The sequence below is a fragment of the Salmo salar genome, chromosome 16 (assembly GCF_965601325.2).
Source record: "Salmo salar chromosome 16, fSalSal1, whole genome shotgun sequence".
Lineage (NCBI taxonomy): Eukaryota > Metazoa > Chordata > Actinopteri > Salmoniformes > Salmonidae > Salmo > Salmo salar.
The window spans coordinates 83,654,007-83,680,866 of NC_138306.1; the positions used below are offsets into that span (position 1 = coordinate 83,654,007).

At 45.1% G+C, this 26,860-nt stretch overlaps 1 protein-coding gene across 1 annotated transcript in view; it reads left to right on the forward strand.

The window, feature by feature from the left end:
* LOC106573968 (semaphorin-5B) overlaps positions 1 to 25,415 on the forward strand; it is a 95,119-nt gene extending 69,704 nt beyond the window's left edge. The window contains exons 12-22 of the mRNA XM_082963048.1: positions 7,084 to 7,201; positions 7,865 to 8,049; positions 9,624 to 9,767; positions 10,087 to 10,231; positions 10,520 to 10,745; positions 12,129 to 12,383; positions 17,409 to 17,579; positions 17,912 to 18,061; positions 18,288 to 18,326; positions 20,151 to 20,356; positions 21,445 to 25,415. Of these exons, the coding sequence (XP_082819174.1) occupies positions 7,084 to 7,201; positions 7,865 to 8,049; positions 9,624 to 9,767; positions 10,087 to 10,231; positions 10,520 to 10,745; positions 12,129 to 12,383; positions 17,409 to 17,579; positions 17,912 to 18,061; positions 18,288 to 18,326; positions 20,151 to 20,356; positions 21,445 to 21,630 (1,825 nt within the window). The 3' untranslated portion in view covers positions 21,631 to 25,415. The remainder of the gene's footprint in view (positions 1 to 7,083; positions 7,202 to 7,864; positions 8,050 to 9,623; positions 9,768 to 10,086; positions 10,232 to 10,519; positions 10,746 to 12,128; positions 12,384 to 17,408; positions 17,580 to 17,911; positions 18,062 to 18,287; positions 18,327 to 20,150; positions 20,357 to 21,444) is intronic.
* Positions 25,416 to 26,860: the final 1,445 nt, after the last annotated feature.

The window sequence follows — 26,860 nt, forward strand, 5'->3', positions numbered from 1 at the left end:
TCACACCTTACTGTACAGTATGAAGAATGGTGGTGTTATCACTATAATGATATCACACCTTACTGTACAGTATGAAGAATGGTGGTGTTATCACTATAATGGTATCACACCTTACTGTACAGTATGAAGAATGGTGGTGTTATCACTATAATGGTATCACACCTTACTGTACAGTATGAAGAATGGTGGTGTTATCACTATAATGATATCACACCTTACTGTACAGTATGAAGAATGGGAGTGTTATGACTATAATGATATCACACCTTACTGTACAGTATGAAGAATGGTGGTGTTATCACTATAATGATATCACACCTTACTGTACAGTATGAAGAATGGTAGTGTTATGACTATAATGATATCACACCTTACTGTACAGTATGACAGAATGGTGGTGTTATCACTATAATGATATCACACCTTACTGTACAGTATGAAGAATGGTGGTGTTATCACTATAATGATATCACACCTTACTGTACAGTATGAAGAATGGTGGTGTTATCACTATAATGATATCACACCTTACTGTACAGTATGACAGAATGGTGGTGTTATCACTATAATGATATCACACCTTACTGTACAGTATGAAGAATGGTGGTGTTATCACTATAATGATATCACACCTTACTCTACAGTATGAAGAATGGTGGTGTTATCACTATAATGATATCACACCTTACTGTACAGTATGAAGAATGGTAGTGTTATGACTAATGATATCACACCTTACTGTACAGTATGACAAATGGTGGTGTTATCACTATAATGATATCACACCTTACTGTACAGTATGAAGAATGGTGGTGTTATCACTATAATGATATCACACCTTACTGTACAGTATGAAGAATGGTAGTGTTATGACTATAATGATATCACACCTTACTGTACAGTATGAAGAATGGTAGTGTTATGACTATAATGATATCACACCTTACTGTACAGTATGAAGAATGGTAGTGTTATGACTATAATGATATTCTACCTTACTGTACAGTATGAAGAATGGTAGTGTTATGACTATAATGATATCACACCTTACTGTACAGTATGAAGAATGGTAGTGTTATGACTAATGATATCACACCTTACTGTACAGTATGACAAATGGTGGTGTTATCACTATAATGATATCTTACCTTACTGTACAGTATGAAGAATGGTAGTGTTATGGCTATAATGATATCACACCTTACTGTACAGTATGAAGAATGGTAGTGTTATCACTATAATGATATCACACCTTACTGTACAGTATGAAGAATGGTGGTGTTATCACTATAATGATATCACACCTTACTGTACAGTATGAAGAATGGTGGTGTTATCACTACAATGATATCACACCTTACTGTACAGTATGAAGAATGGTAGTGTTATCACTATAATGACTACTGATATATAAGGTTTCTTACACTCCTGTAGCTTCCATAGGTCCCACATCCTGTCCACTCTAACAGCCAATGCCATGACACCTAACAATACATACACAGTGTTATGACTACTGATATATGTGGTTTAATACATATTAACATATAATTATTTTATATGTATATTCATATATAATATATGCCATTTAGCAGATGCTTTTATTCATACAGTATAAGCCGAACAGCATTTGCCAGTCATTCACTCATGAATAATACCATACTTTATCTGCCATGTCATTACCCCCTGTTCATACTATACAGATGCAGTCAGATATATTGGCACCAATGCATGATATATTGGCACCCTTGCATGACTCACCTTTTCTTCTCAAATGCGTTTATTTTTTTTTGGGGGGGGGGGGGGGATTCTAACTGAAATTGAAAAAAAATGATTGGCCTAGACTAAATTATTCAAAATTCTAATTAACTTGGTTGGAGGCAATGGTTCTCATTTACTGTGTAATTTATCTCACCTGTGGTAAGTTGCAGGTGCCTGCAGGGTAAAAATAGCAATTGAATGAGTTTTGAAAAGAAAAAACAGCTCACTCTACCCAGTTGCACTCCTTTTGTAAAGTGCAATGTGTCAACATTTGGCCACATCTGTAAGTGACCAATCCAGCTGAGACTTCCTGTAATTACATTTGACCTCTCCCGTTGGATGAATCCCTGCTAGCTCCTTGTGAACACTGCCCTCTGCCTCTCCCGGTGCTAGTGGGGAAAAAACTCATTTCCTCTGGTTCCGGCTGCAGACTGGAGCCAGTACAATGGCAGTCTGGGATGGTGTTGCAGTGCCAGCAGAGGTTTTCTGTGCGATCCATCACGCTCACCTGTCAGAGGGGAGGAGGGAGGAGGAGGGGAACAGGAAATAAATACAGTCAGGGAAAAAGAGAGAGGGAGAGAGGGTTGTTGATGTGGGAAAGATAGTGAACTGACCACCTCCCTAACTGACTGGACATGGATGGATGTTAACGTGAAAGGCATCCCATTACTACAATAGATGAAGTAGTTGTAATGGTGATTGCATGTGTCCTACCCCTATCTTTTACCACATTTTACATATCATCCTGTGTACTAACTGTGTATTAACCATCAGCATACCACCCTGTATCCCACCGCGGGCATGTCTCTGAGATCCCAGTGCCCCAGGGCAGTGATTGGGGACATTGCCATGTGTAGGGTGCCGTTTTTCAGATGGGACGTTAAACGGGTGCCCTGACTCTCTGTAGTCATTAAAGATCCCATGGCACTTAATATAGAGTAGGGTTGTTAACCCCGGTGTCCTGGCTAAAATATCCAATCTGGCCCTCATGGCCACCAATTTTTTTTTTACTTTATTTAACTAGGCAACTCAGTTAAGAACAAATTCTTATTTTCAATGACGTCCTAGGAACAGTGGGTTAACTGCCTTGTTCAGGGGCAGAACGGCATATTTTTACCTTGTCAGCTCGGGGATTCGACCTTGCAACCTTCCGGTTACTAGTCCCACGCTCTAACCACTAGGCTACCTGCCGCCCTAATCATCCCCCTAGCCACTCCCTTCCAACCCCATGTCAGGAACCACCTAGCCTAGCCACTCCCTTCCAACCCCATGTCAGGAACTACCTAGCCTAGCCACTCCCTTCCAACCCCATGTCAGGAATCACCTAGCCTAGCCACTCCCTTCCAACCCCATGTCAGGAATCACCTAGCCTAGCCACTCCCTTCCAACCCCATGTCAGGAATCACCTAGCCTAGCCACTCCCTTCCAACCCCATGTCAGGAATCACCTAGCCTAGCCACTCCCTTCCAACCCCATGTCAGGAATCACCTAGCCTAGCCACTCCCTTCCAACCCCATGTCAGGAACTACCTAGCTTAGCCACTCCCTTCCAACCCCATGTCAGGAACTACTTAGCCTAGCCACTCCCTTCCAACCCCATGTCAGGAACTACCTAGCCTAGCCACTCCCTTCCAACCCCATGTCAGGAACTACCTAGCCTAGCCACTCCCTTCCAACCCCATGTCAGGAATTACCTAGCCTAGCCACTCACAATCCCATCAACCCCAGTGTGCCCCCAGGTTACGTTCTCTCATATTATCCTCTGTGCTCTGAATGGCATCTGCGTGTGGAGACATTTTGGCTCTACAGACCAGGGTTACCGACCACGTGTGGAGACATTTTCGGCTCTACAGACCATAGTTACGAGCTGCGTGTGGAGACATTTAGGCTTTACAGACCAACGTTTCAAGCTGTGGGTTGTTTGTTTAATTGTTCTGAGAGAAACTGATTCCTTCCCTCCCCCTAAGGATAAATAATCACAGTAATACACTTGACAAACGGCGATATTAGCGACTTGACTTGCAGCCACACAGGGAAATATTGCATTACATGCATAATGGATGAGAGCCCTCTCTTACTAGCAGCTTGCTTAGTGTTTTAGCTATAATCCTATAATCTATGGTAGTTATTGGCCAAGTGGGTTTAGCCTCTTAATATCTCAAAGAGCTCCTTGGTTACCTTCTCCATAGCAGAACTGTGAGGAGAGTAGAATGGGGAAGGGGTTAACTGTGAGGGGATTAGAATGAGGAAGTAGTTAACTGTGGGGAGAGTAGAATGAGGAAGTGGTTAACTGTGAGGAGAGTAGAATGGGGAAGGGGTTAACTGTGAGGAGAGTAGAATGGGGAAGGGGTTAACTGTGAGGAGAGTAGAATGGGGAAGGGGTTAACTGTGAGGGGAGTAGAATGAGGAAGTAGTTAATTAACTGTGGGGAGAGTAGAATGAGGAAGTGGTTAACTGTGAGGAGAGTAGAATGGGGAAGGGTTTAACTGGGTGAGAGTAGAATGAGGAAGTGGTTAACTGTGAGGAGAGTAGAATGAGGAAGTGGTTAACTGTGAGGAGAGTAGAATGAGGAAGTGGTTAACTGGGTGAGAGTAGAATGAGGAAGTGGTTAACTGTGAGGAGAGTAGAATGAGGAAGTGGTTAACTGTGAGGAGAGTAGAATGAGGAAGTGGTTAACTGTGAGGAGAGTAGAATGAATGGGGAAGTGATTAACTGGTTGAGAGTAGAATTGGGAAGTGGTTAACTGGGGGGGAAGAGGGATGGAGGCTGGGGTTGGGTGGAAGAGGAGTGGAGGTTGTTGTTGGGGGGAAAAGGGGTGGAGGCTGGGGTTGGGGAAAGAGGAGTGGAGGCTTGGGTTGGGGGAAAAGAGGTAGAGGCTGGGATTGGTGGGAAAAGGGGTAGAGGCTGGGGTTGGGGGGAAGAGGAGTGGAGGCTGGGGTTGGGGGGAAGAGGAGTAGAGGCTGGGGTTGGGGGGGAAGAGGAGTGTAGGCTGGGTTTGGGGGAAGAGGAGTGGAGGCTGGGTTTGGGTGGGAGTGGAGTGGAGGATGGGGTTGGGGGGAAGAGGAGTGGAGGCTGGGGTTGGGTGGGAAGTTTTCTACAATAATGTAGGGGCTTTATTGGGGTTTTCCTCCCAGGATATATACAAACACAAGAGCACACACACCCTAGTACATAATAATTTGTGTAACACACACACAACCTAGTACATAATAATTTGTGTAACACACACACACAACACACACCCTAGTACATAATAATGTGTGAAAACACACACACACACCCTATGAGCATAACCCTGCCCCCTTCCCATCCCTCTCAGACAACCATTATTTAGTGCAGTCTGTAGCCGCCAGCCCGTCAGCAGGGTGATCAACACAGTGGTTGTTAGATAGTCTCTCCCCCGCTGCCTGCTAAACTGATATTACTGCTGATTATCAGGAACTGATCTGTCAACTATTTATTGCAGGGGAGTGCTTTGTTGGTCGCGCTCCCTATACAGAATACCAATAAGTCCTAGGTAGGCTGGTGTTAGTGCATTTATATTCCATTCACCAGATTGTAGATGGCTTAGTCCCAAATGGCACCCTATTCCCTATATAGTGCACTACATTTGACGAGGGCCCATGGGTAGTAGTGTAAAAAAATAGGGAATAGGGTGGTATTTGGGACTGACCCCTTGTCTTGCACAGATACAAGGGAACAGGAGATACAAAGACAGCAAATAATCAAAACCATCTATAAAAGGCTAAATAGAGTGTTCACAAAGTCTTCATAAGCACTACATGGGTCATAAGAAAAGTCATACTACACTTTACCTTGAAATGCTTCCACAATGTTGACACACTATCTCTTCCGCTCCATAATTCAAGGCAGACACACACACACACACACACACACACACTGGCCTCTTGCTCTCTACATCAGCCCACTGAGTGCTCTGGGTCAATAAGACCTGTTTTCTCTGCTCCATCTCGGCCTCATGGAGCCAGAAAAACAACCAGGAAGAGAAGGACCCCTCACAGAGTCCTACATGAAGAGGCTGCCCTAACCTGTGCCTGTCACACAGGGTCCTACGGTAAAGAGGCCACCCTGACTTGTGCCTGTCACACAGGGTCCTACGGTAAAGAGGCCACCCTGACTTGTGCCTGTCACACAGGGTCCTACGGTAAAGAGGCCACCCTGACTTGTGCCTGTCACACAGGGTCCTACGGTAAAGAGGCCACCCTGACTTGTGCCTGTCACACAGGGTCCTACGGTAAAGAGGCCACCCTGACTTGTGCCTGTCACACAGGGTCCTACGGTAAAGAGGCCACCCTGACTTGTGCCTGTCACACAGGGTCCTACGGTAAAGAGGCCACCCTGACTTGTGCCTGTCACACAGGGTCCTACGGTAAAGAGGCCACCCTGACTTGTGCCTGTCACACAGGGTCCTACGGTAAAGAGGCCACCCTGACTTGTGCCTGTCACACAGGGTCCTACGGTAAAGAGGCCACCCTGACTTGTGCCTGTCACACAGGGTCCTACGGTAAAGAGGCCACCCTGACTTGTGCCTGTCACACAGGGTCCTACGGTAAAGAGGCCACCCTGACTTGTGCCTGTCACACAGGGTCCTACGGTAAAGAGGTCACCCTGACTTGTGCCTGTCACACAGGGTCCTACGGTAAAAAGGCTGTCCTCACCTGTGCATGTCAGACAGGGTCCTATGGTAGAGAGGCTGTCCTCACCTGTGCCTGTCAGACAGAGTCTTATGGTAGAGAGGCTGCCCATTGACTTTGATAGACGTCTTATCATTGTATCTGTCCCATTATGGCGTCTGTGAGAGCACGGCAGCACCATTGAGGCCATCTACATTTTGAAGTAGTCCACGTTCTTCTTCTACTACTTCTATAAGTTGGTAAACACCAGAGTCCTGTATCTATTTCTACGGGCTGCCCTGACCTGTGCCTTTTCACAAACACATTGTCAAACAGCATTCCTAAGCTAGGGGGTTCCCTTCCCGGACTCTCTGACAACTTCATTTCATTAACAATCCTGGATTTAATGACTGAAATTAGCTTGTGTTTTTTCTGGAGCGTACAAACACTTAGTTGCAGTGAAGCGTGTCGTGTGGCACGGTGCCTTACAGTGGAGCATATGTCAGAGTGGATCCCCCTTGATGTGTCAACATCTCAACAAGCACCAGTCTGATACTGTATGGGTTCTATTGGGGGAGAGCTGTTTTCCTAGCTTTACGCTAACATGTTGTTGAGTGAGTTGAGGTGTGAGGCGTTTTTCCAGTGCTGTCCCTCTCCACTGACTGCTGTCTTTGTGCCCTGGGGTCTTACAGGCACTGCCTGGACGCCCGAGACCCCTACTGTGGCTGGGACCGTAAGCAGAAGCGATGCACCACCATCGAGGACAGCTCCAACATGAGCCAGTGGAGCCAGAATATCACTGAGTGCCCGGTAAGGGTCACACACACACAACTCATATGTAACATACACATATCATATGTAACACACACACCTCATATGTATCACACACACACTTCATGAAATATCAGGACTTTCTGGAGTGTAAAAATGTTTGACCATTAAAAATCCTATTTTCCCTAACCCCTAACCCTACTACTAACCCTAACCTTAACCCCAAAACCCTAACCTTATACCTAACCTTTAAACCTAAACCTAACCATAACACCAAAAACCTGAATCTAACCTTTAAGCTTTAAATAGCATTTGAACAAATTCAGAACCTGAACATTTTTTTACATGTAAAAAACAACAGGTTTTCCTACCTTTTCAGGACATTCAGGTGAAATGTTAGTAGTCCTGATTATGTAGGAAAACAAACACACGCACACACACACACACACACACACACACACACACACACACACACACACACACACACACACACACACACACACACACACACACACACACACACACACACCACACACACACACACACACACACACTCTCTCCTACCACCTTCACCTCTCTCCTACCACCTTCCCCTCTCTCCTACCACCTTCCCCTCTCTCCTACCACTTTTCCCCATTAGCCACCATTCTGACCCCATCTCTGATTGGTCCCTTCTGATGCTGAACTCCTGCCCGCTCGCAGGTAAGGAACCTGACCCAGGACGGCAGCTTCAGCCCTTGGGCGCCATGGCAACCCTGTAACCACGACGACAGGGAGGGCGCCAGCACCAGTTGCGCGTGTCGCTCACGCACTTGTAACAGTCCAGTCCCTCAGTGTGGAGGCTCCAACTGCAAGGGCCCCACCATCCAGGTGGCCAACTGTTCCAGGTACTGTAGAGAAAGAAGACAGGGGAAGCTACAGTCTACTATTCATCATTCACTACCAAACATCATAACAGTTACTGACTTCCCAAAAGGGGAATAGTCATGACCGTCAGCAGTCAGAGCTTGTTTCCTGGAGCTTTTGGGGATTATCAAGTCCCTCATTTGAGCACCTGATTCACCTTTTTTGTTCCAGTAGGGCTGATGCGCGTTTGAGTCCGCTTTCATTCTATGTTTCCAGCATGTTAACAAACTGTCAGTATATTTGATGAGAAGGTATTGTACATGTTGACCTTAAATGGATCTCTAGACAAAGACAAGTAGTAGCATGAGACTTCAGACCAGCAGCAGACGAGCACACGGAGACTCAGCAATGTTTGTTCTATTCTTGATGAGTTCTATTCTTCTATTCTTCTGCTGTCAGAGAGTTTACAATAAACTTCCAACTACCAGACAGTGTTGACATGTTCTCAGAGGAAACTCAAGTTGTAGCATCAGACCAGCAGCAGCAGAGTCCAACTACCAGACAGTGTTGACATATTCTCAGAGGAAACTCAAGGACTCCCTTGCCCTCTATTAGTAGAGGTTTCCCTCATTAGGCAAAAGAGATTGGATTTATCTAGAGAGTGAGTTGAAAACCAAATAACTGTTACCTCTCAGTATAGCAGGTCTATTTGTGTGTGTGTGTGTGTGTGTGTGTGTGTGTGTGTGTGTGTGTGTGTGTGTGTGTGTGTGTGTGTGTGTGTGTGTGTGTGTGTGTGTGTGTGTGTGTGTGTGTGTGTGTGTGTGTGTGTGTGTGTGTGTGTGTGTGTGTGTGTGTGTGTTTGGCTTTACTATCCTTGTGGGGACCAGAAGTTCTCACAAGGATAGTAAAACAAGGAACATTCAGACAAGTGGGGACATTTTGCCAGTCCCCACAAGGAAAAAGGCTATTTTAGGCTTTGGGTTAGGATTAGAATTAGGGTTAGTGGTTAGGATTAGGGTTGAGAGATAGGGTTGGGTTTGGGGTTAGGGAAAATAGGATTTTGAATGGAAATCAATAGTAAAACAAACGTGTGTGGGTGCGTTTGTGTGTTATTAGAGAGATTACGGTCTTCACTGGTGGCTTCCTGTTGCTTACTTTACTGTGTTACTATGCAGGAGAGAGATGGAGGAGCTGAAGGGTCTTTTACAGGAGGGTATTTTACAGGAGCACCAATTTAATTAGAAGGGAAGCTCCACCGGCCTGAAGCACTTAAACAAATTAGGTGGATTTTTTTATGCCTCAGCCGAGTCAGCTTCCCAGACAAGCACACGTAGACTCAGCAATGTTTGTTCTGTTCTTCTATTCTAGGTGAATCTGTGTGTCTTCCCAGTTCTGAGTTTCTCTCTCTCTCTCTCTCTTTCTCTCTGTCTCTGTCTCTCTTTATCTCTCTCTCTCTGTCTCTGTCTCTCTTTATCTCTCTCTCTCTGTCTCTGTCTCTCTTTATCTCTCTCTCTCTCTCTGTGTCTCTCTCTGTCTCTGTCTCTCTCTCTCTCTTTCTCTCTGTCTCTGTCTCTCTTTATCTCTCTCTCTCTCTCTCTGTCTCTGTCTCCTCTAGGAACGGAGGCTGGACCCCCTGGTCCTCCTGGGGTCAGTGCAGCACCAGCTGTGGCATCGGGTACGAGGTGCGCCAGCGCTCCTGCAACAACCCCTCACCCCGGCATGGGGGGCGTGTCTGTGTGGGACAAGGCCGAGACGAGAGGTGAGACAGAGGGACACAATGCAGTACATTCAGTCAGGTGTACATTCAGTCAGGTGTACATTCAGTCAGGTTTTCTCCCCATCTTGCATCATATGCTTAGTGACAGACGAGATTTGTGTAATGCCCTCAGCTTTAGCTCAGCAGGTTAACACAGTATTGTGGCGTTGCAGGAGACCCTGGTTCAGTGATGCAAAGCCCTGAAATGGTGCACATATTGTAAAGCAGTGGTTCACCTTCTCTTACAGAGACCACCAGGCAGAAAGAGTAGGACTGCAGGTTTACCGTGTGTGTGTGTGTGTGCACGTGTGTGTGTCTGCAGGCTGTGCAATGAGAAGAGCCCATGTCCCCTGCCTGTGTTCTGGTCGTCTTGGGGCTCCTGGTCTCAGTGCAGTGCAGAGTGTGGAGGAGGGGTCCACTCCCGGGTCAGGAGCTGTGGGGGGAACACCTGCCCAGGATGTGCTCTGGTACGGTAGACACGCACACACACACACACACACACACACACACACACACACACACACACACACACACACCCTTTACTACAACTTTCTCACAGATAACACCCTTATTTGATCTAGTGAATGGCATCTTTCATTATTCATTTATCATAGCCTGAGGATGAACAGTAAGGTTGAAACTGACATATCCTCTCTCTCCCCTCTCCCCTCCCCTCTATCCTCTATCCTCTCTCCTCTATCCTCTCCCCTCTATCCTCTCCCCTCTATCCTCTCCCCTAAAACACACTCCCTTAGGAATACAAGACCTGTAACCTGGAGGTGTGTCCGGAGGTCCGTCGCAACACCCCCTGGACCCCCTGGATGCCGGTGAATGTGACCCAGGACGGGGCCCGCCAGGAGCAGAGGACCCGCTACACCTGCAGGGCCCTCCTTCCAGACCCTCATCAGCTGCAGCTGGGCAAGAAGAAGGTGGAGACCCGCGTCTGCCCCAACGACGGCACCGCCACCTGTGAGACTGAAGGTAAGTCTGAGGCCGTCCCACTCATACATATATTCTGGACATACACTCACACACTTTCTCCATACACCTTTCCACTCCCCTTCTAAAGAACCCAGTACAGACAGACAGACAGACAGACAGACAGACAGACAGACAGACAGACAGACAGACAGACAGACAGACAGACAGACAGACAGACAGACAGACAGACAGACAGACAGACAGACAGACAGACAGACAGACAGACAGACAGACAGACAGACAGACAGACAGACAGACAGACAGACAGACAGACAGACAGGAAAGCCTGCTAAGCCTCTGATGTTATCCAGTGGGCTGTGGTTTTTAACCGGCCAGCTGGGATGACCTATGCTGTGCTCACTGGGGCGGGACGATCTGGGCGGTCATACCCAGTGACAGGCTCCCTGGGGGGGGGTAGGTGTCACAGTGCACAGCCTCTCATTGATTTAAAGGTCAGACAGGCAGGCAGAACGCCTCCCCTGCTGACAGTAACTAGACGGGGGAGAAGGGTGTGTGTGTGTGTGTGTGTGTGTGTGCATATTTAAGACAGGCTCCATGTGAAGCAAGGCAGATAGAGAGGATGTGTTTGCGACGATTTGCAGAGAACAGAGCAACCGTATGGTCACTGGGTCTAAACACAATGTCACAGGCTGTCACCAGGCCTAAACACCATGTCACAGGCTGTCACCGGGCCTAAACACAATGTCACAGGCTGTCACCGGGCCTAAACACAATGTCACAGGCAGTCACCGGGCCTAAACACCATGTCACAGGCTGTCACCGGGCCTAAACACAATGTCACAGGCTGTCACCGGGCCTAAACACAATGTCACAGGCTGTCACCGGGCCTAAACACCATGTCACAGGCTGTCACTGGGTCCAAACACTGTGTCACAGAGGCGCTGTCTAGAGTCAAGAGGAGACATTTGGCCTCACAGTAACATGGACAGTATGAAATATTACTGCTGCCCTGGTTTCAAACCACACAGACAAAAAATAAAAAGCTATCAATTCATTATTGAAGTCATTTCCATAATTTAGGTGACGTGTTGCTTTTTTTCCCCTTTTCAAAGAGTTCATCTAGAACCGATTAACCCAGATTTTACCCCACAGTTGAATGTTTGGCCCAGATTCTAACTGCACAGGTTACTATCATACCATGTAATGAGGAAGGAAGCCTCTGCACTCTTAGAACCAGCCCATTTTCAGTTATTTCATTGCCAAGCTTTAGGTCACAGAAGACCATTGTTTATCAGAGCTGTTCTCTGTTTCCTACCATACCATTAGGAAAACAACATATTTTTGACTTTGAGAAGTAAAAAGAATATTGTAAATCACCTTTTGTGTTGTAATGTCTCATGTATGATTATATCTGTGGTTCAGCTCTGGTTGAAGACTTGGTCAGGACCAGTGGAGGAGGCAGTAGTGGTCGACCTTTGCTCCGACAACCAGGTGGCACCAGGTGGTCGCCATGGGAGACATGGTCGACCTGCTCCCAGGAGTGTGCCAAAGGCTTCCGCACGCGCAAGCGTACCTGTGCCTCAGCCGAGGGCAAGAGCAGCCCCAGTGCCTGTAGTGGATCCCCAGTGGAGTACCAGGACTGCAACTCCCAGGACGGTAACTCCCAGCCCTGCCCAGGTAAGACAACGACTACTCCAGTGCTACTGTATATCTGCTCAAATACTGTACTGACCGATTAACTTAACGGGCAGCGTAGAACCGAGATTGGGATTCCTTCAAAGCCGACAATAGCCTTTTAAAGGCAATTTCCCCCACGTTCTCGGAGATCACATTCATGGTAAAAGCTGCTTAAGCGTAAATTGCCTTTAAAAGTCTGTGTTTTTCACTAAACTGGTCTAAAAAGCATGAATGAAATGTTTTGTTTTCATGTGCTGAAAACATGTAAAAAAAAACTCAGTATCTGGATAAATATACTGCTAAAAAAAATAAAGGGAACACTTAAACAACACAATGTAACTCCAAGTCAATCACACTTCTGTGAAATCAAACTGTCCACTTAGGAAGCGACACTGATTGACAATACATTTCACATGCTGTTGTGCAAATGGAATAGACAACAGGTGGAAATTATAGGCAATAAGCAAGACACCCCCAATAAAGGAGTGGTTCTGCAGGGGGTGACCACAGACCACTTCTCAGTTCCTATGCTTCCTGGCTGATGTTTTGGTCACTTTTGAATGCTGGCGGTGCTTTCACTCTAGTGGTAGCATGAGACGGTGTCTACAACCCACACAAGTGGCTCAGGTAGTGCAGCTCATCCAGGATGGCACATCAAAGCGAGCTGTGGCAAGAAGGTTTGCTGTGTCTGTCAGCGTAGTGTCCAGAGCATGGAGGCACTACCAGGAGACAGGCCAGTACATCAGGAGACATGGAGGAGGCCGTAGGAGGGCAACAACCCAGCAGCAGGACCGCTACCTCCGCCTTTGTGCAAGGAGGAGCAGGAGGAGCACTGCCAGAGCCCTGCAAAATGACCTCCAGCAGGCCACAAATGTGCATGTGTCTGCTCAAACGGTCAGAAACAGACTCTACGAGGGTGGTATGAGGGTCCGACGTCCACAGGTGGGGGTTGTGCTTACAGCCCAACACCGTGCAGGACGTTTGGCATTTGCCAGAGAACACCAAGATTGGCAAATTCGCCACTGGCGCCCTGTGCTCTTCACAGATGAAAGCAGGTTCACACTGAGCACGTGACAGACGTGACAGAGTCTGGAGACGCCGTGGAGAACGTTCTGCTGCCTGCAACATCCTCCAGCATGACCGGTTTGGCGGTGGGTCAGTCATGGTGTGGGGTGGCATTTCTTTGGGGGGCCGCACAGCCCTCCATGTGCTCACCAGCGGTAGCCTGACTTTCATTAGGTAGCGAGATGAGATCCTCAGACCCCTTGTGAGACCATATGCTGGTGCGGTTGGCCCTGGGTTCCTCCTAATGCAAGACCAGGCTAGACCTCATGTGGCTGGAGTGTGTCAGCAGTTCCTGCAAGAGGAAGGCATTGATGCTATGGACTGGCCTGCCCGTTCTCCAGACCTGAATCCAATTGAGCACATATGGGACATCATGTCTCGCTCCATCCACCAACACCACGTTGCACCACAGACTGTCCAGGAGTTGGCGGATGCTTTAGTCCAGGTCTGGGAGGAGATCCTCAGGAGACCATCCGCCACCTCATCAGGAGCATGCCCAGGCGTTGTAGGGAGGTCATACAGGCACGTGGAGGCCACACACACTACTGAGCCTCATTTTGACTTGTTTTAAGGACATTACATCAAAGTTGGATCAGCCTGTAGTGTGGTTTTCCACTTTAATTTTGAGTGTGACTCCAAATCCAGACCTCCATGGGTTGATAAATTGGATTTCCATTGATTATTTTTGTGTGATTTTGTTGTCAGCACATTCAACTATGTAAAGAAAAAAGTATTTAATAAGATTATTTCTTTCATTCAGATCTAGGATGTGTTGTTTAAGTGTTCCCTTTATTTTTTTGAGCAGTGTAGTTAACCCCTTACACTCGTGGGCCTTTATGGATTGGGCTAAATTGAAATGTTTCTTACAGAAGAAATATGGAAAGCATATGCAAAACCATGGCAGGAGTTTAAAGGGAACAGTTTGGAGATTATGGGAAAATTATGACTAAAGTTGAGGACACAACAGTTCACCTGACACAAGACTGAATCCAATTTATGTGCATTTTACATTTACTGTACTTTTTGCCGCATTTGTTGATAACAAAATCAAAAAATTCTAAGAAGTGTCTTCAACTATAAGGCGCTATTTTTAGCTCTCCTTGTTGTTGTTTTGTTTGGAACACAACCCAGCATCCCCGCCTTCACAAGTACTGTTGTTGTTTACGCATTCCAAAAACAGTCCATTGTAAATCACAATCTGGGTCAGATGGGCATCATATGAAAGCTTGTTCTACTGCCAACATGACTAGCTAAATTATAAAATACGTTAGGTTTTCAACAAGGCAATTCAGAGAAGCAGATCATCATTTTGGTGCGCATAGAATGGAGTCATGAACAGTGGTGTTAAATACTTAAGTAAAAATACTTTCAAGTACTGCTTAAGTCGTTTTTTGGGGTATCTGTACTTTACTATTTATATTTTTGACAACTTTTACTCCAATACATTCCTAAAGAAAATAATGTACTTTTTACTCCATACATTTTCCCTGACACCCAAAATTACTAGTTACATTTTGAATGCTTTGCAGGACAGGAAAATGGTCTAATTCATGCACTTATCAAAAGAACATCCTTGGTAATCCCTACTGCCTCTGATCTGGCAGACTCAGTGTGCCCCTGGCTATCCGTAACTGTAAAAAACAAGAAAATCATGCCGTCAGGTTTGCTTAACATTAGGAATTTGAAATGATTTATACTTTTACTTTTGATACCTACAGTTGAAGTCGGAGGTTTACATACACCTTAGCCAAATACATTTAAACTCAGATTTTCACAATTCCTGACATTTAATACTAGTAAAAATTCCTTGTCTTAGGTCAGTTAGGATCACCACTTTATTTTAAGAATGTGAAATGTCAGAATAATAGTAGAGAGAATGATTTATTTCAGCTTTTATTTCTTTCATCACGGGTAGCCTTCCACAAGCTTCCCACAATAAGTTGGGTGAATTTTGGCCCATTCCTCCTGACAGCTGGTGTAACTGAGTCAGGTTTGTAGGCCTCCTTGCTCGCACACGCTTTTTCAGTTCTGCCCACAAATCTTCTATAGGATTGAGGTCAGGGCTTTGTGATGGCCATTCCAATACCTTGACTTTGTTGTCCTTAAGCCATTTTGCCACAACTTTGGAAGTATGCTTGGGGTCATTGTCCATTTGGAAGACCCATTTGCGACCAAGCTTTAACTTCCTGACTGATTTCTTGAGATGTTGCTTCAATATATCCACATCCTTTTCCTCCCTCATGATGCCATCTATTTTGTGCACCCCCACAACATGATGCTGCCACCCCTGTGCTTCACGGTTGGGATGGTGTTCTTTGGCTTGCAAGCCTCCCCCTTTTCCTCCAAACATAATGATGGTCATTATGGCCAAACAGTTCTATTTTTGTTTCATCAGACCAGAGGACATTTCTAAAAAAAATAATAAGATCTTTGTCCCCATGTGCAGTTGCAAACCGTAGTCTGGCTTTTTTATGGCGATTTTGGAGCAGTGGATTCTTCCTTGCTGAGCGGCCTTTCAGGTTATGTCGATATAGGACTTGTTTTACTGTGGATATAGATACTTTTGTACCTGTTTCCTCCAGCATCTTCACAAGGCCCTTTGCTGTTGTTCTGGGATTGCACTTTTTGCACCAAAGTACGTTCATCTCTAGGAGACAGAACGCACCTCCTTCCTGAGCGGTATGACAGCTGTGTGGTCCCATGGTGTTTATACTTGCTTACTATTGTTTGTACAGATTTGTACCTTCAGGCATTTGGATGAACCAGACAAGGATGAACCAGACTTGTGGAGGTCTACAATGTTTTTTCTGAGGTCTTGGCTGATTTCTTTTGATTTTCCCATGATGTCAAGCAAAGAGCCACAGGTACACCTCCAATTGACTCAAATGATGTCAATTAGTCTATCAGAAGCTTCTAAAGCCATGACATCCTTTTCTGGAATTTCTAAAGCGGTTTAAAGGCACATTCAACTTCTGACCCACTGGAATTGTGATACAGTGAATTATAAGTGAAATAATCTGTCTGTAAACAATTGTTGGAAAAATGACTTGTGTCATGCACAAAGTAGATGTCCTAACCGACTTGCCAAAACTATAGTTTGTTAACAAGAAATTTGTGGAGTGGTTGAAAAACGAGTTTTAATGACTCCAACCTAAGTGTACGTAAACTTCTGACTTCAACTGTAATTATATTTTTGCGATTACATTTACTTTTGATACTTAAGTACATTTAAAACCCAAATACTTTTAGACTTTTACTCAAGAAGTATTTTACTGGGTGACTTTCGCTTTTACTTGAGTCATTTTCTTTTAAGGTATCGTTACTTTTGCTCAAGTATGACAATTGGATACTTTTCCCACCACTGGTCATGAATGTATTCTGGTGCGTGGTCCACGGCAACTTTTCACAATGCAACAAACATAGGCTCATTTTGTTCAGGACAACCCAGGGTATAACGCCATGTCATCTTGTAACTAACTAACTGTACATCAACATAGTGATCATAAACATATACTATATGACAGTAGTTTTATGATGTGGAAATGTGAAGTGTACATTTGGACTCACGGGTGTTTGGCTTGGATGACATCAAATCGGTATTTATTATAATTCTCAACGTATCTTCTTTCAAAATACATCGAGTCCTCGTCATTTACAGCATTCCCCTCACTCAGACAACAACAAATGTGCAAAAGTTGCCCAATTATCTGGAGGGATGGGGGCAACTTCTTGTTGCGCGTGGTGCACAAGTTCAGAACGTCTGTCAGTCAAAACCCATCCAGAGCTGTGAAGCGCAGAGCCAGAGCTGTATAACCTGTTGCTATACAGCCACTGTGTTCCAATGTAGGTGCTTATCAGTGTCCAAATCAGCCCTTTTCAACCTGTATACTGACTGAAGGGCTACAGGAAATAAACCTTTTATATTTTCCATAAAAGTTTGGTGTGTGTGTGTGTATCCAGTGAAAGGAACCTGGTCGTGCTGGGCGTCATGGTCTCACTGCTCTGCCACATGTGGAGGTGGGCACTACCAGCGTAGCCGTACCTGTAGCAACCCTGCCCCCGCCAACGGAGGTGACATCTGCATCGGCCTGCACACTGAAGAGGCCCTGTGCAACACACACACCTGTGAAGGTATGCAGAATGAACAGATTCACAGATGACAGATATTCAGCACTCAGTCATACACAGATACACAACATTCAATCCTATCCTGCACAGGTTCACATATTTGCAGCATTCGTTCATACAAATATTGTTTTAAAAATGTTGAGCATTCAAAGTAACTAATTTAATTTAAATGATGGTGCATAAGTCATGTTAAGGTTATGTAGCTGCTATGTTGAGTTCACTGTGGCTTTGCTTTGACTTCTAGTGGTACAACAACTCATCCTCCTCTCTTCTCTCCGTCCACCCTCTCCTCTCTCTCTCCTCCAACCCCCTCCACTCCTCCGCTGTTCCTCCAGGTGGCTGGCTGGTGTGGTCAGAGTGGGGGGAGTGTGACGAGGAGGGGCTGCAGCATCGCAGCAGGGAGTGTGGGGAACGGGAGGCAGACCCCAGCCTGTGTCAGGGCAATGCCACCGCGAGCAGGCCCTGCCAGCCCCCCGAGGTGCCAGGTCAGCCCCCAACATTTTGAACACACTGCTAAATAGCCAGCTGACCATCACTTTATGGGCAGTGCTTGGTTGGTTTTGCTGCAGAAAGTGGTACTCTGTGATTGTGGGGATCTTTGACTCTATTGGCTAGTTGAATTGTGCATTGCAGTAACAGTCTGTTTCTCTCTCTCTCGGTTCCTCCCTATTTCTTTCATCTATTTTTCTCTCTCCCTATTTTTCTCTGCAGTCATTCTGCCTGGACAGGATAACGATCAGCGTTGTGGGGGTAAGTGAATTACGAGAATCCCCCCTCCTCACCATCCCAGTGGGGGGTTACAGGGACCCCAAGGACATGGAGCGTGCCTCTCGTCACCCCCTTCCTCTCCCTCCACCTCTCCTCTTGTTTTACGCCCTTCCCACTCCCGTTGCATCACAAATGAATCATCGCCACCATGATTACACACAATGCTATCATTCCTAAAAGCTTTAGGCCTAGATTCACCTAGATTTTGGTGGTGTCGGAGGTGTAACTGTGTTGTAGCTGTCAAATCAGGGAGCAGCTGCTATTGATCATTGTCACGAAGCCACACCCCGTCCCACTCGCATTAGAAGTTCAGAATGAGAAAGTGTAGGCTATATAGAAATAATTGCGCTCAAATCAAAAATCATTAAATTATCAGCCTAATCAAGGTGTAGATTACATCTCACATTCCAGTGTTAAAACTTCTAAACAAGGCTGAAAGGGATTTCTAATAATGCAACACCGTTCAGCCAATGGCAATGTCTGCTTTAGGAATGATGCCAGGAGCCGCTTGTGGATCTGACAGCTCTAACGCTGTTCCAACTCTGACACTGCCAAAACAACCGCTATGTGGATGTAGGCTAAAGCAGATCTGATTGAATAGAGCCTTAAAGCCTTGTTCACATTGGCAGTTTGAAGTGATTCAAATCCAATTTTTTTCCATATCTGGTCCGAATCTGTTATTTTTCCTGCAGTCTGAACAGCCAAAAAGTACATGGAATCAAATATTTCAAGCCATATTTCAAACCACCTTTGTAGGTGGTTTGCAATCAGATACAAATCTGATTCCTGACTGTGCAACTTCTGTCTGAACGGTCAAATTTGATTTATTTGGTATATATTGTTGCTTACTAGTTAGTGGGTTGACAGTTTTGACAAGACCATGTGGAAGCTAATTAGCTTGTTAATTTAAGAACAAATTACTGAATGTGCTAGAAAGCTAAACAGCTAGCTAGCTGACGGCTGTGGCTAGCTAGCTGATGGCTGGCTAGCTGACTGCTGTGGCTAGCTAGCTGACTGCTGTGGCTAGCCGAAAAGGACTAGTTTTGAAAGTTGGATCATCTTATCCTTTGAGGTTTAAATAAAAAGTGTACTTCCACTATGAATTTGAATATTCTAAACAGGGAGGCATTGTTGTCACCTTAGCTTGCTACATAACTTCTGAGTGATAAGAAGCATGAGCACCACCAATCAGCCTACACCACTGCGCACACATCTGTCGTTACTATGACAAGTAGCATAGCCACGTCAGCAAATTACTGCTGTCTGAACACACACAAATCTGATTTGGTCACTTGTAACTTGCTGTTTGGACAGTCAGTATTCCAAAACAGATTTGAAGAACTAATTTGAGTCTTAAGGCGTGCAGTGTGAACAAGGCTTTAGTTTCAGTATGATTTTTGGTCTTTTGAGCGGATCCTCTCATGACAAAAACATTATGGAGCTATTGCAATGTTGCTAGTAGACCTGGGTTCAAATACTATTTGTAATCTTTCCAAGACTTTTAGCTTCCGCTCTAGCCTGGCTGCAGTGCTATATGACCAGGGTTTACACTTTTAGAAATGTTCCATTTAGCCAGGCAAGCTCAATTAAGAACAGATAAGGCATTTTAACTGATTTCAAATAGTATTTCAACCCAGGTCTGATCACTAGCTTAGCTGCACTTAGCCTTAAATAGGTTTGACCTCGCTATTTTTGGGAACAAGACTACATTGCCAAAGCAAACATATTGGAACATATTAAATCAATGATGGAGTAAATAATACCAATAATATTCAAACTCTGTCTCTTTTTCTCTCCTCCTACCAGCCTTCTCTCTGTTCCACCTGATGGCCACGGGAGTGTTGTGTTTCTTTGCAGCGGTGGGGCTGTCGGTCCTGGTCTACGCCTACTGCCAACGACTCCACAAGCCCTCCCAGGAGTCAGCCGTCATCCACCCCACCACACCCAACCACCTCAGCTATAAGGGCAACACGACGCCAAAGAACGAGAAGTACACCCCCATGGAGTTCAAGGTGGAGTATTCCACTCTTTCTACCCCCCACCCTTATACACAGGGAATGGAACAGTCCGTTAGGGCAGTCAGACCTGCAGGTTCAGATAGATAACATTTGTTTTCTTTCAAATACTTTTCATTAAGTCTGCCTGGAGTGCCAGATGGGTGGGGTTTGGACTTTTGGAACTATTCCATTGGTTCCATTGCATCAGGCAAGCCCAATCAAGCACAGATTAAGAATTTTAAAGAAAGTAAATACTATTTGAACGTAGGTCTGCTTAAAATACCAAATATCAGACCTCAAATGGTCAGGTCTTTGGTAGAATGGCAGAGAGACAGTAGCTGTAGCTGTGTGTCCGTCCATCCGTCAGTCCTGCCCTTGTGATGTCCCAGTGATGTACCACCTGTTTGCCTCCCACTCTTTATTAATGTGTTCATTAGCCTGTTAACCTATCAGAAAGGAGGGTGAGACTCACACAGCTGTGTTTGATTAATCGAGCCATTACTTGAATTAATTAACTAACGTCTGCTCTCTGGCTGTCTCCTCATACACACACACACACACACACACACACACCACACACACACACACACACACAAACACTCCCTCATGTCCTTCCTGTGTCTGCCTCTCTCCATGGTTACCAGCGATTACCACCATGGTTTGTCTGTCTGAGACCCCCGAAAGGGATCGTTAGTCCATCTGTGTGTGATTGATCGTGTCTACTTGTTGATACAGTTTGATGTATTATACTATCTGTGTGTGATTGATTGGGTCTGTGTGTGAAGATACAGTATGATGTAACTGTGGGAGAGAATCTCAATTGCATACTCCTTGTGTCCTCGCCTCCTTCTCAAAACCCAAAGCCAGAGGTCCCGCCCCTTTGACCTTCTCCTCCAATGGGTTTTGAGAAGGAGGTGAGGAGAGAGATTCTCCCTGAGTGTTAGTAGGTGGTACAGTAGGGCGTTGCAGGGAAGTAGAACTGGAAACAAAAATGTGCTTTCTCATTGGATGAGATCAGGTAGCGCCTCCTGCCTTTTGAAACCTTTTCTCCCATGTTGCACCTACTGAACACTCCCTGTTCTGTTCCCTTCTGTCTTCCACAGACGCTGAACAAGAACAACCTTCTCCCGGACGAGAGCTGCAACTTCTTCCCCTCGTCCCTCTCGCCCCTCCCCTCCCTCCCCCAGAATAACGTTTACACCACCACCTACTACCCTGCACCCCTGGGCAAATACGACCACCCCTTCCATCCTGACTCACCTTGCAGGAACTATATGCACCACAGTTGAGACAGGACCCCCCCCCCCCCCCCCCCTCCAACTCTCTTCTCTGTGGGAAGTTGGAAACACTCCTGCACCCCAGACCCTTCACCGTTTCTCCTCTCCTCTCCTCTCCTCTCCTCTCCTCTCCTCTCCTCTCCTCTCCTCTCCTCAATTGAGTGTTTACTCTGCTACAGTGAGGGGGAGCTGTGTTAACGACCGGGCAGACCCTTGAACTGGGTGTGTCCTCTCATGGTCCGAACCATGAACGTTCTTCTCAATCACCAGTGCAGACGGAGGTTGAACTGTCCCTGTCAACCAACAGGACAATCATTTCGTATCATTGTGACTGTTCAGTTGATATGACTGTTTTATGACGTTGTTTTTCTACTCTACTGTGCAGTACAGCAACTCATCTCAAGACGAGGAAGTAGACTGGACCATGTGGAATGCTGGGAGTTGGAGTCTTATGAGGGAGCTGGGCTGTAGCAGCCTTATGGTTCAGTATGGAGATTCACTACTTGTGGAATCTGTTCTAAAGCAACACTGTTAAACGTCTCCTGTAAAACCCTACGGTATCAGATCATGTATATCACAAAAACCCACAGACTTCACATTTGATCTGAGGAGAATATAAGACATTGTGGCTGGTTTGTATTCGATATAAACGGCAAAGTCAACCGTTTCCAAAGGATACCGTACCGGAATATGCTGACCAAGACACCTTCCAGCTCTAAAAACCGACTTTATGACGGTGAAAATGCAGAACTCAATGACACTGACAGTATGGGCACGTTTGTCATGCTCCTGCTCACCAACTTGTTTCTCCTGTCTGTTTGGACACACTGCATCAGAACAGCCTCATGGTCAGGTGCTCCCGCAGTGTGGACTAACAGAGAGGGGCTGGTACTGCTTTCATCTGAGCAGCCCAAGGACTCCTGGATTGCGTCCCAAATGGCACCTTATTTCCTATATAGTGCACTACTTTTGACTAGAGCCCAATGGGCCCTGGTTGAAAGGAGTGCACTGGTTGAAAGGAGTGCACTATGTAGGGAATAGGAAGCCAAATGGGACGTGACAATGGCCTCTGAAGGGGTTTATAATCCTCTAACTACCTGCACCGACACCCAAAAATGACAATGACGGCGATTCAGAGTCGACGTAAAAGGAGCCATTTTGAGAAAAAGACATGTATTTTGAACAACCCAGATACTCAGCTAAGGCTCAGCAATACTGTCTCACCACCCTCATCCCTTCAAATGGATAGCTGTCTCACCACCCTCATCCCTTCAAATGGATAGCTGTCTCACCACCCTCATCCCTTCAAATGGATAGCTGTCTCACCACCCTCATCCCTTCAAATGGATAGCTGTCTCACCACCCTCATCCCTTCAAATGGATAGCTGTCTCACCACCCTCATCCCTTCAAATGGATAAATGGATGCATCCAATTGGAAATGTCTATGGATGTGGAAAATGATCTGTATACCAAACCTTGACATGAAGCATGATGAATACAGTTGGTCTGTAAGGGCACTGTTTCATCATCATGCCGAAGGGAAATGTGTTTGTCATGTTGGTATGATGAAATGTGTATTGAATGGTGGCAGATAAGGTCATCACCTGGATTACAATACTGGATCACTCAGCACTGCTTCCACTGGATCACAATACTGGATCACTCAGCACTGCTTCCACTGGATCACAATACTGGATCACTCAGCACCTCCTCCACTGGATCACAATACTGGATCACTCAGCACCTCCTCCACTGGATCACAATACTAGATTACTCAGCATCACTTCCACTGGATCCCAATACTGGATCCCATTACTGGATCACTCAGCACTGCTTCCACTGGATCACAATACTGGATCACTCAGCATCACTTCCACTGGATCACAATACTGGATCACATTACTGGATCACATTACTGGATCATGTTATGGTAATCATCTGCAGAAGAAGATATTAACACCAACCATACTGTGTGCGTGTGCGTGTGCGTGTCTTGCTGGGCCATTCATTGTTGTACATGTTACTGTGAGTGTGGAGAGTATCAATGTGATGGTATCAGAGTAGTGATGATCAACTCCTATCTCTTCCAGTCACATTCAAGTTGTTCATGTTACAGATCTGAGCCCCATATAAGCTGATGGTAGGACATCTTCACCTAAATGATACTGAGCTGATGGTAGGACATCTTCACCTAAATGATAATGAGCTGATGGTAGGACATTTTCACCTAAATGATACTGAGCTGACGGTAGGACATCTTCCCCTAAATGATAATGAGCTGATGGTAGGACATCTTCACCTAAATGATAATGAGCTGATGGTAGGACATCTTCACCTAAATGATACTGAGCTGATGGTAGGACATCTTCACCTAAATGATACTGAGCTGATGGTAGGACATCTTCACCTAAATGATACTGAGCTGATGGTAGGACATCTTCACCTAAATGATACTGAGCTGACGGTAAGACATCTTCACCTAAATGATAATGAGCTGACGGTAGGACATCTTCCCCTAAATGATACTCAGCTGACGGTAGGACATTTTCACCTAAATGATACTGAGCTGATGGTAGGACATTTTCACCTAAATGATACTGAGCTGATGGTAGGACATCTTCCCCTAAATGATACTGAGCTGATGGTAGGACATTTTCACCTAAATGATACTGAGCTGATGGTAGGACATCTTCCCCTAAATGATACTGAGCTGATGGTAGGACATCTTCCCCTAAATGATACTGAGCTGATGGTAGGACATCTTCCCCTAAATGATACTGAGCTGATGGTAGGACATCTTCCCCTAAATGATACTGAGCTGATGGTAGGACATCTTCCCCTAAATGATACTGAGCTGATGGTAGGACATCTTCCCCTAAATGATACTGAGCTGATGGTAGGACATCTTCCCCTAAATGATACTGAGCTGATGGTAGGACATCTTCACCTAAATGATACTGAGCTGATGGTAGGACATCTTCCCCTAAATGATACTGAGCTGACGGTAGGACAACTTCACCTAAATGATACTGAGCTGATGGTAGGACATCTTCACCTAAATGATACTGAGCTGATGGTAGGACATCTTCACCTAAATGATACTGAGTCTGGAAGTTTACTGTGAAGGTTCTCAAACTATTCATTCTCCAGTCGCTGAATGCAAAGTCATGTTTTCTTAAACAGCAAATCTTAATTTGTTCATAGATGCTGTTCCATGCTAAAGGCAATGAAACCTAAAGTCAGTATGGTTTGTAAAATGTATATTGTATAGCTTTTCTGTGTTTTAAAGGCTTCTAGTTGTAAAAATGCATATGTTTTGTAAATATCAAGAAGGAGATGGAAGTTTGTACCTGTCAGTAACCTGGATTTGATGTGAGTGCCAGTCTGTTTGTGCTGACATGCCAACTCCTCATCACTCATTGTCACATGGCTTGACAATGACCAATGGGGTTGGCAGGAGCACAAACAGATCAGGGACAAGGCTAGATGCTATGTAGCATAATGTTCATCCCTGTAATGTAGTAATGACAGATCTGAGACCAGGTTAGATGTTATGTAACAATGTGCAGCAATGTAATGTAGTAATGACAGATCTGGGACCAGGCTAGATGTTATGTAGATTAATGTTCAACCCTGTAATGTAGTAATGACAGATCTGGGACCAGCCTGGATATTATGTAGATTAATGTTCAGCCCTGTGATGTAGTAATGTAGCCACACATAGGTTTAGCTGCCATGGTATCTGTTACCCTCAAATCTCAAGATACAACCCTCTTCATGTATTTCAATGAGTTTAATGTGTGTGTGTGTGTGTGTGTGTGTGTGTGTGTGTGTGTGTGTGTGTGTGTGTGTGTGTGTGTGTGTGTGTGTGTGTGTGTGTGTGTGTGTGTGTGTTAAAAATAAAATTAAAATAAATATTACTGTACATTCATCGTTGTGGACACTCACAGGACACATTCACTTCGTTTTGTCATCGTGATTGGACATGCTGCTGTTGCATGTTGGAAAAACACCAATCGGAGGGCTCTGCACCCTTCTACGCAATCAACCAGGTGGTACTGCTCACAAGTCCTGCTCACAAGTTATTGCTCTTTTCCAGAACTACAAACATGGCTGTTGGATTTGTGAATTGAGACTTTTTAATCACTGCCTTTTAGACACTGTGAATTTTTTGGTACTCTATATTTTTGTATATTGTACATTGTAAAAAATGAATAAAAATTAACTTTGGTGCCAAACATCTGTCAACTGTGCCCTTCTACATTCACTAGGAAGCTTGGTTGATTACTCCATTGTAAAGACACTATCATTCAGTTAGCCTCACTACATCACTAGGAAGCTTGGTTGATTACTCCATTGTAAAGACACTATCATTCAGTTAGCCTCACTACATCACTAGGAAGCTTGGTTGATTACTCCATTGTAAAGACACTATCATTCAGTTAGCCTCACTACATCACTAGGAAGCTTGGTTGATTACTCCATTGTAAAGACACTACCATTCAGTTAGCCTCACTACATCACTAGGAAGCTTGGTTGATTACTCCATTGTAAAGACACTACCATTCAGTTAGCCTCACTACATCACTAGGAAGCTTGGTTGATTACTCCATTGTAAAGACACTATCATTCAGTTAGCCTCACTACATCACTAGGAAGCTTGGTTGATTACTCCATTGTAAAGACACTACCATTCAGTTAGCCTCACTACATCACTAGGAAGCTTGGTTGATTACTCCATTGTAAAGACACTATCATTCAGTTAGCCTCACTACATCACTAGGAAGCTTGGTTGATTACTCCATTGTAAAGACACTATCATTCAGTTAGCCTCACTACATCACTAGGAAGCTTGGTTGATTACTCCATTGTAAAGACACTATCATTCAGTTAGCCTCACTACATCACTAGGAAGCTTGGTTGATTACTCCATTGTAAAGACACTACCATTCAGTTAGCCTCACTACATCACTAGGAAGCTTGGTTGATTACTCCATTGTAAAGACACTATCATTCAGTTAGCCTCACTGTATCACTAGGAAGCTTGGTTGATTACTCCATTGTAAAGACACTATCTTTCAGTTAGCCTCACTACATCACTAGGAAGCTTGGTTGATTACTCCATTGTAAAGACACTACCATTCAGTTAGCCTCACTACATCACTAGGAAGCTTGGTTGATTACTCCATTGTAAAGACACTATCATTCAGTTAGCCTCACTACATCACTAGGAAGCTTGGT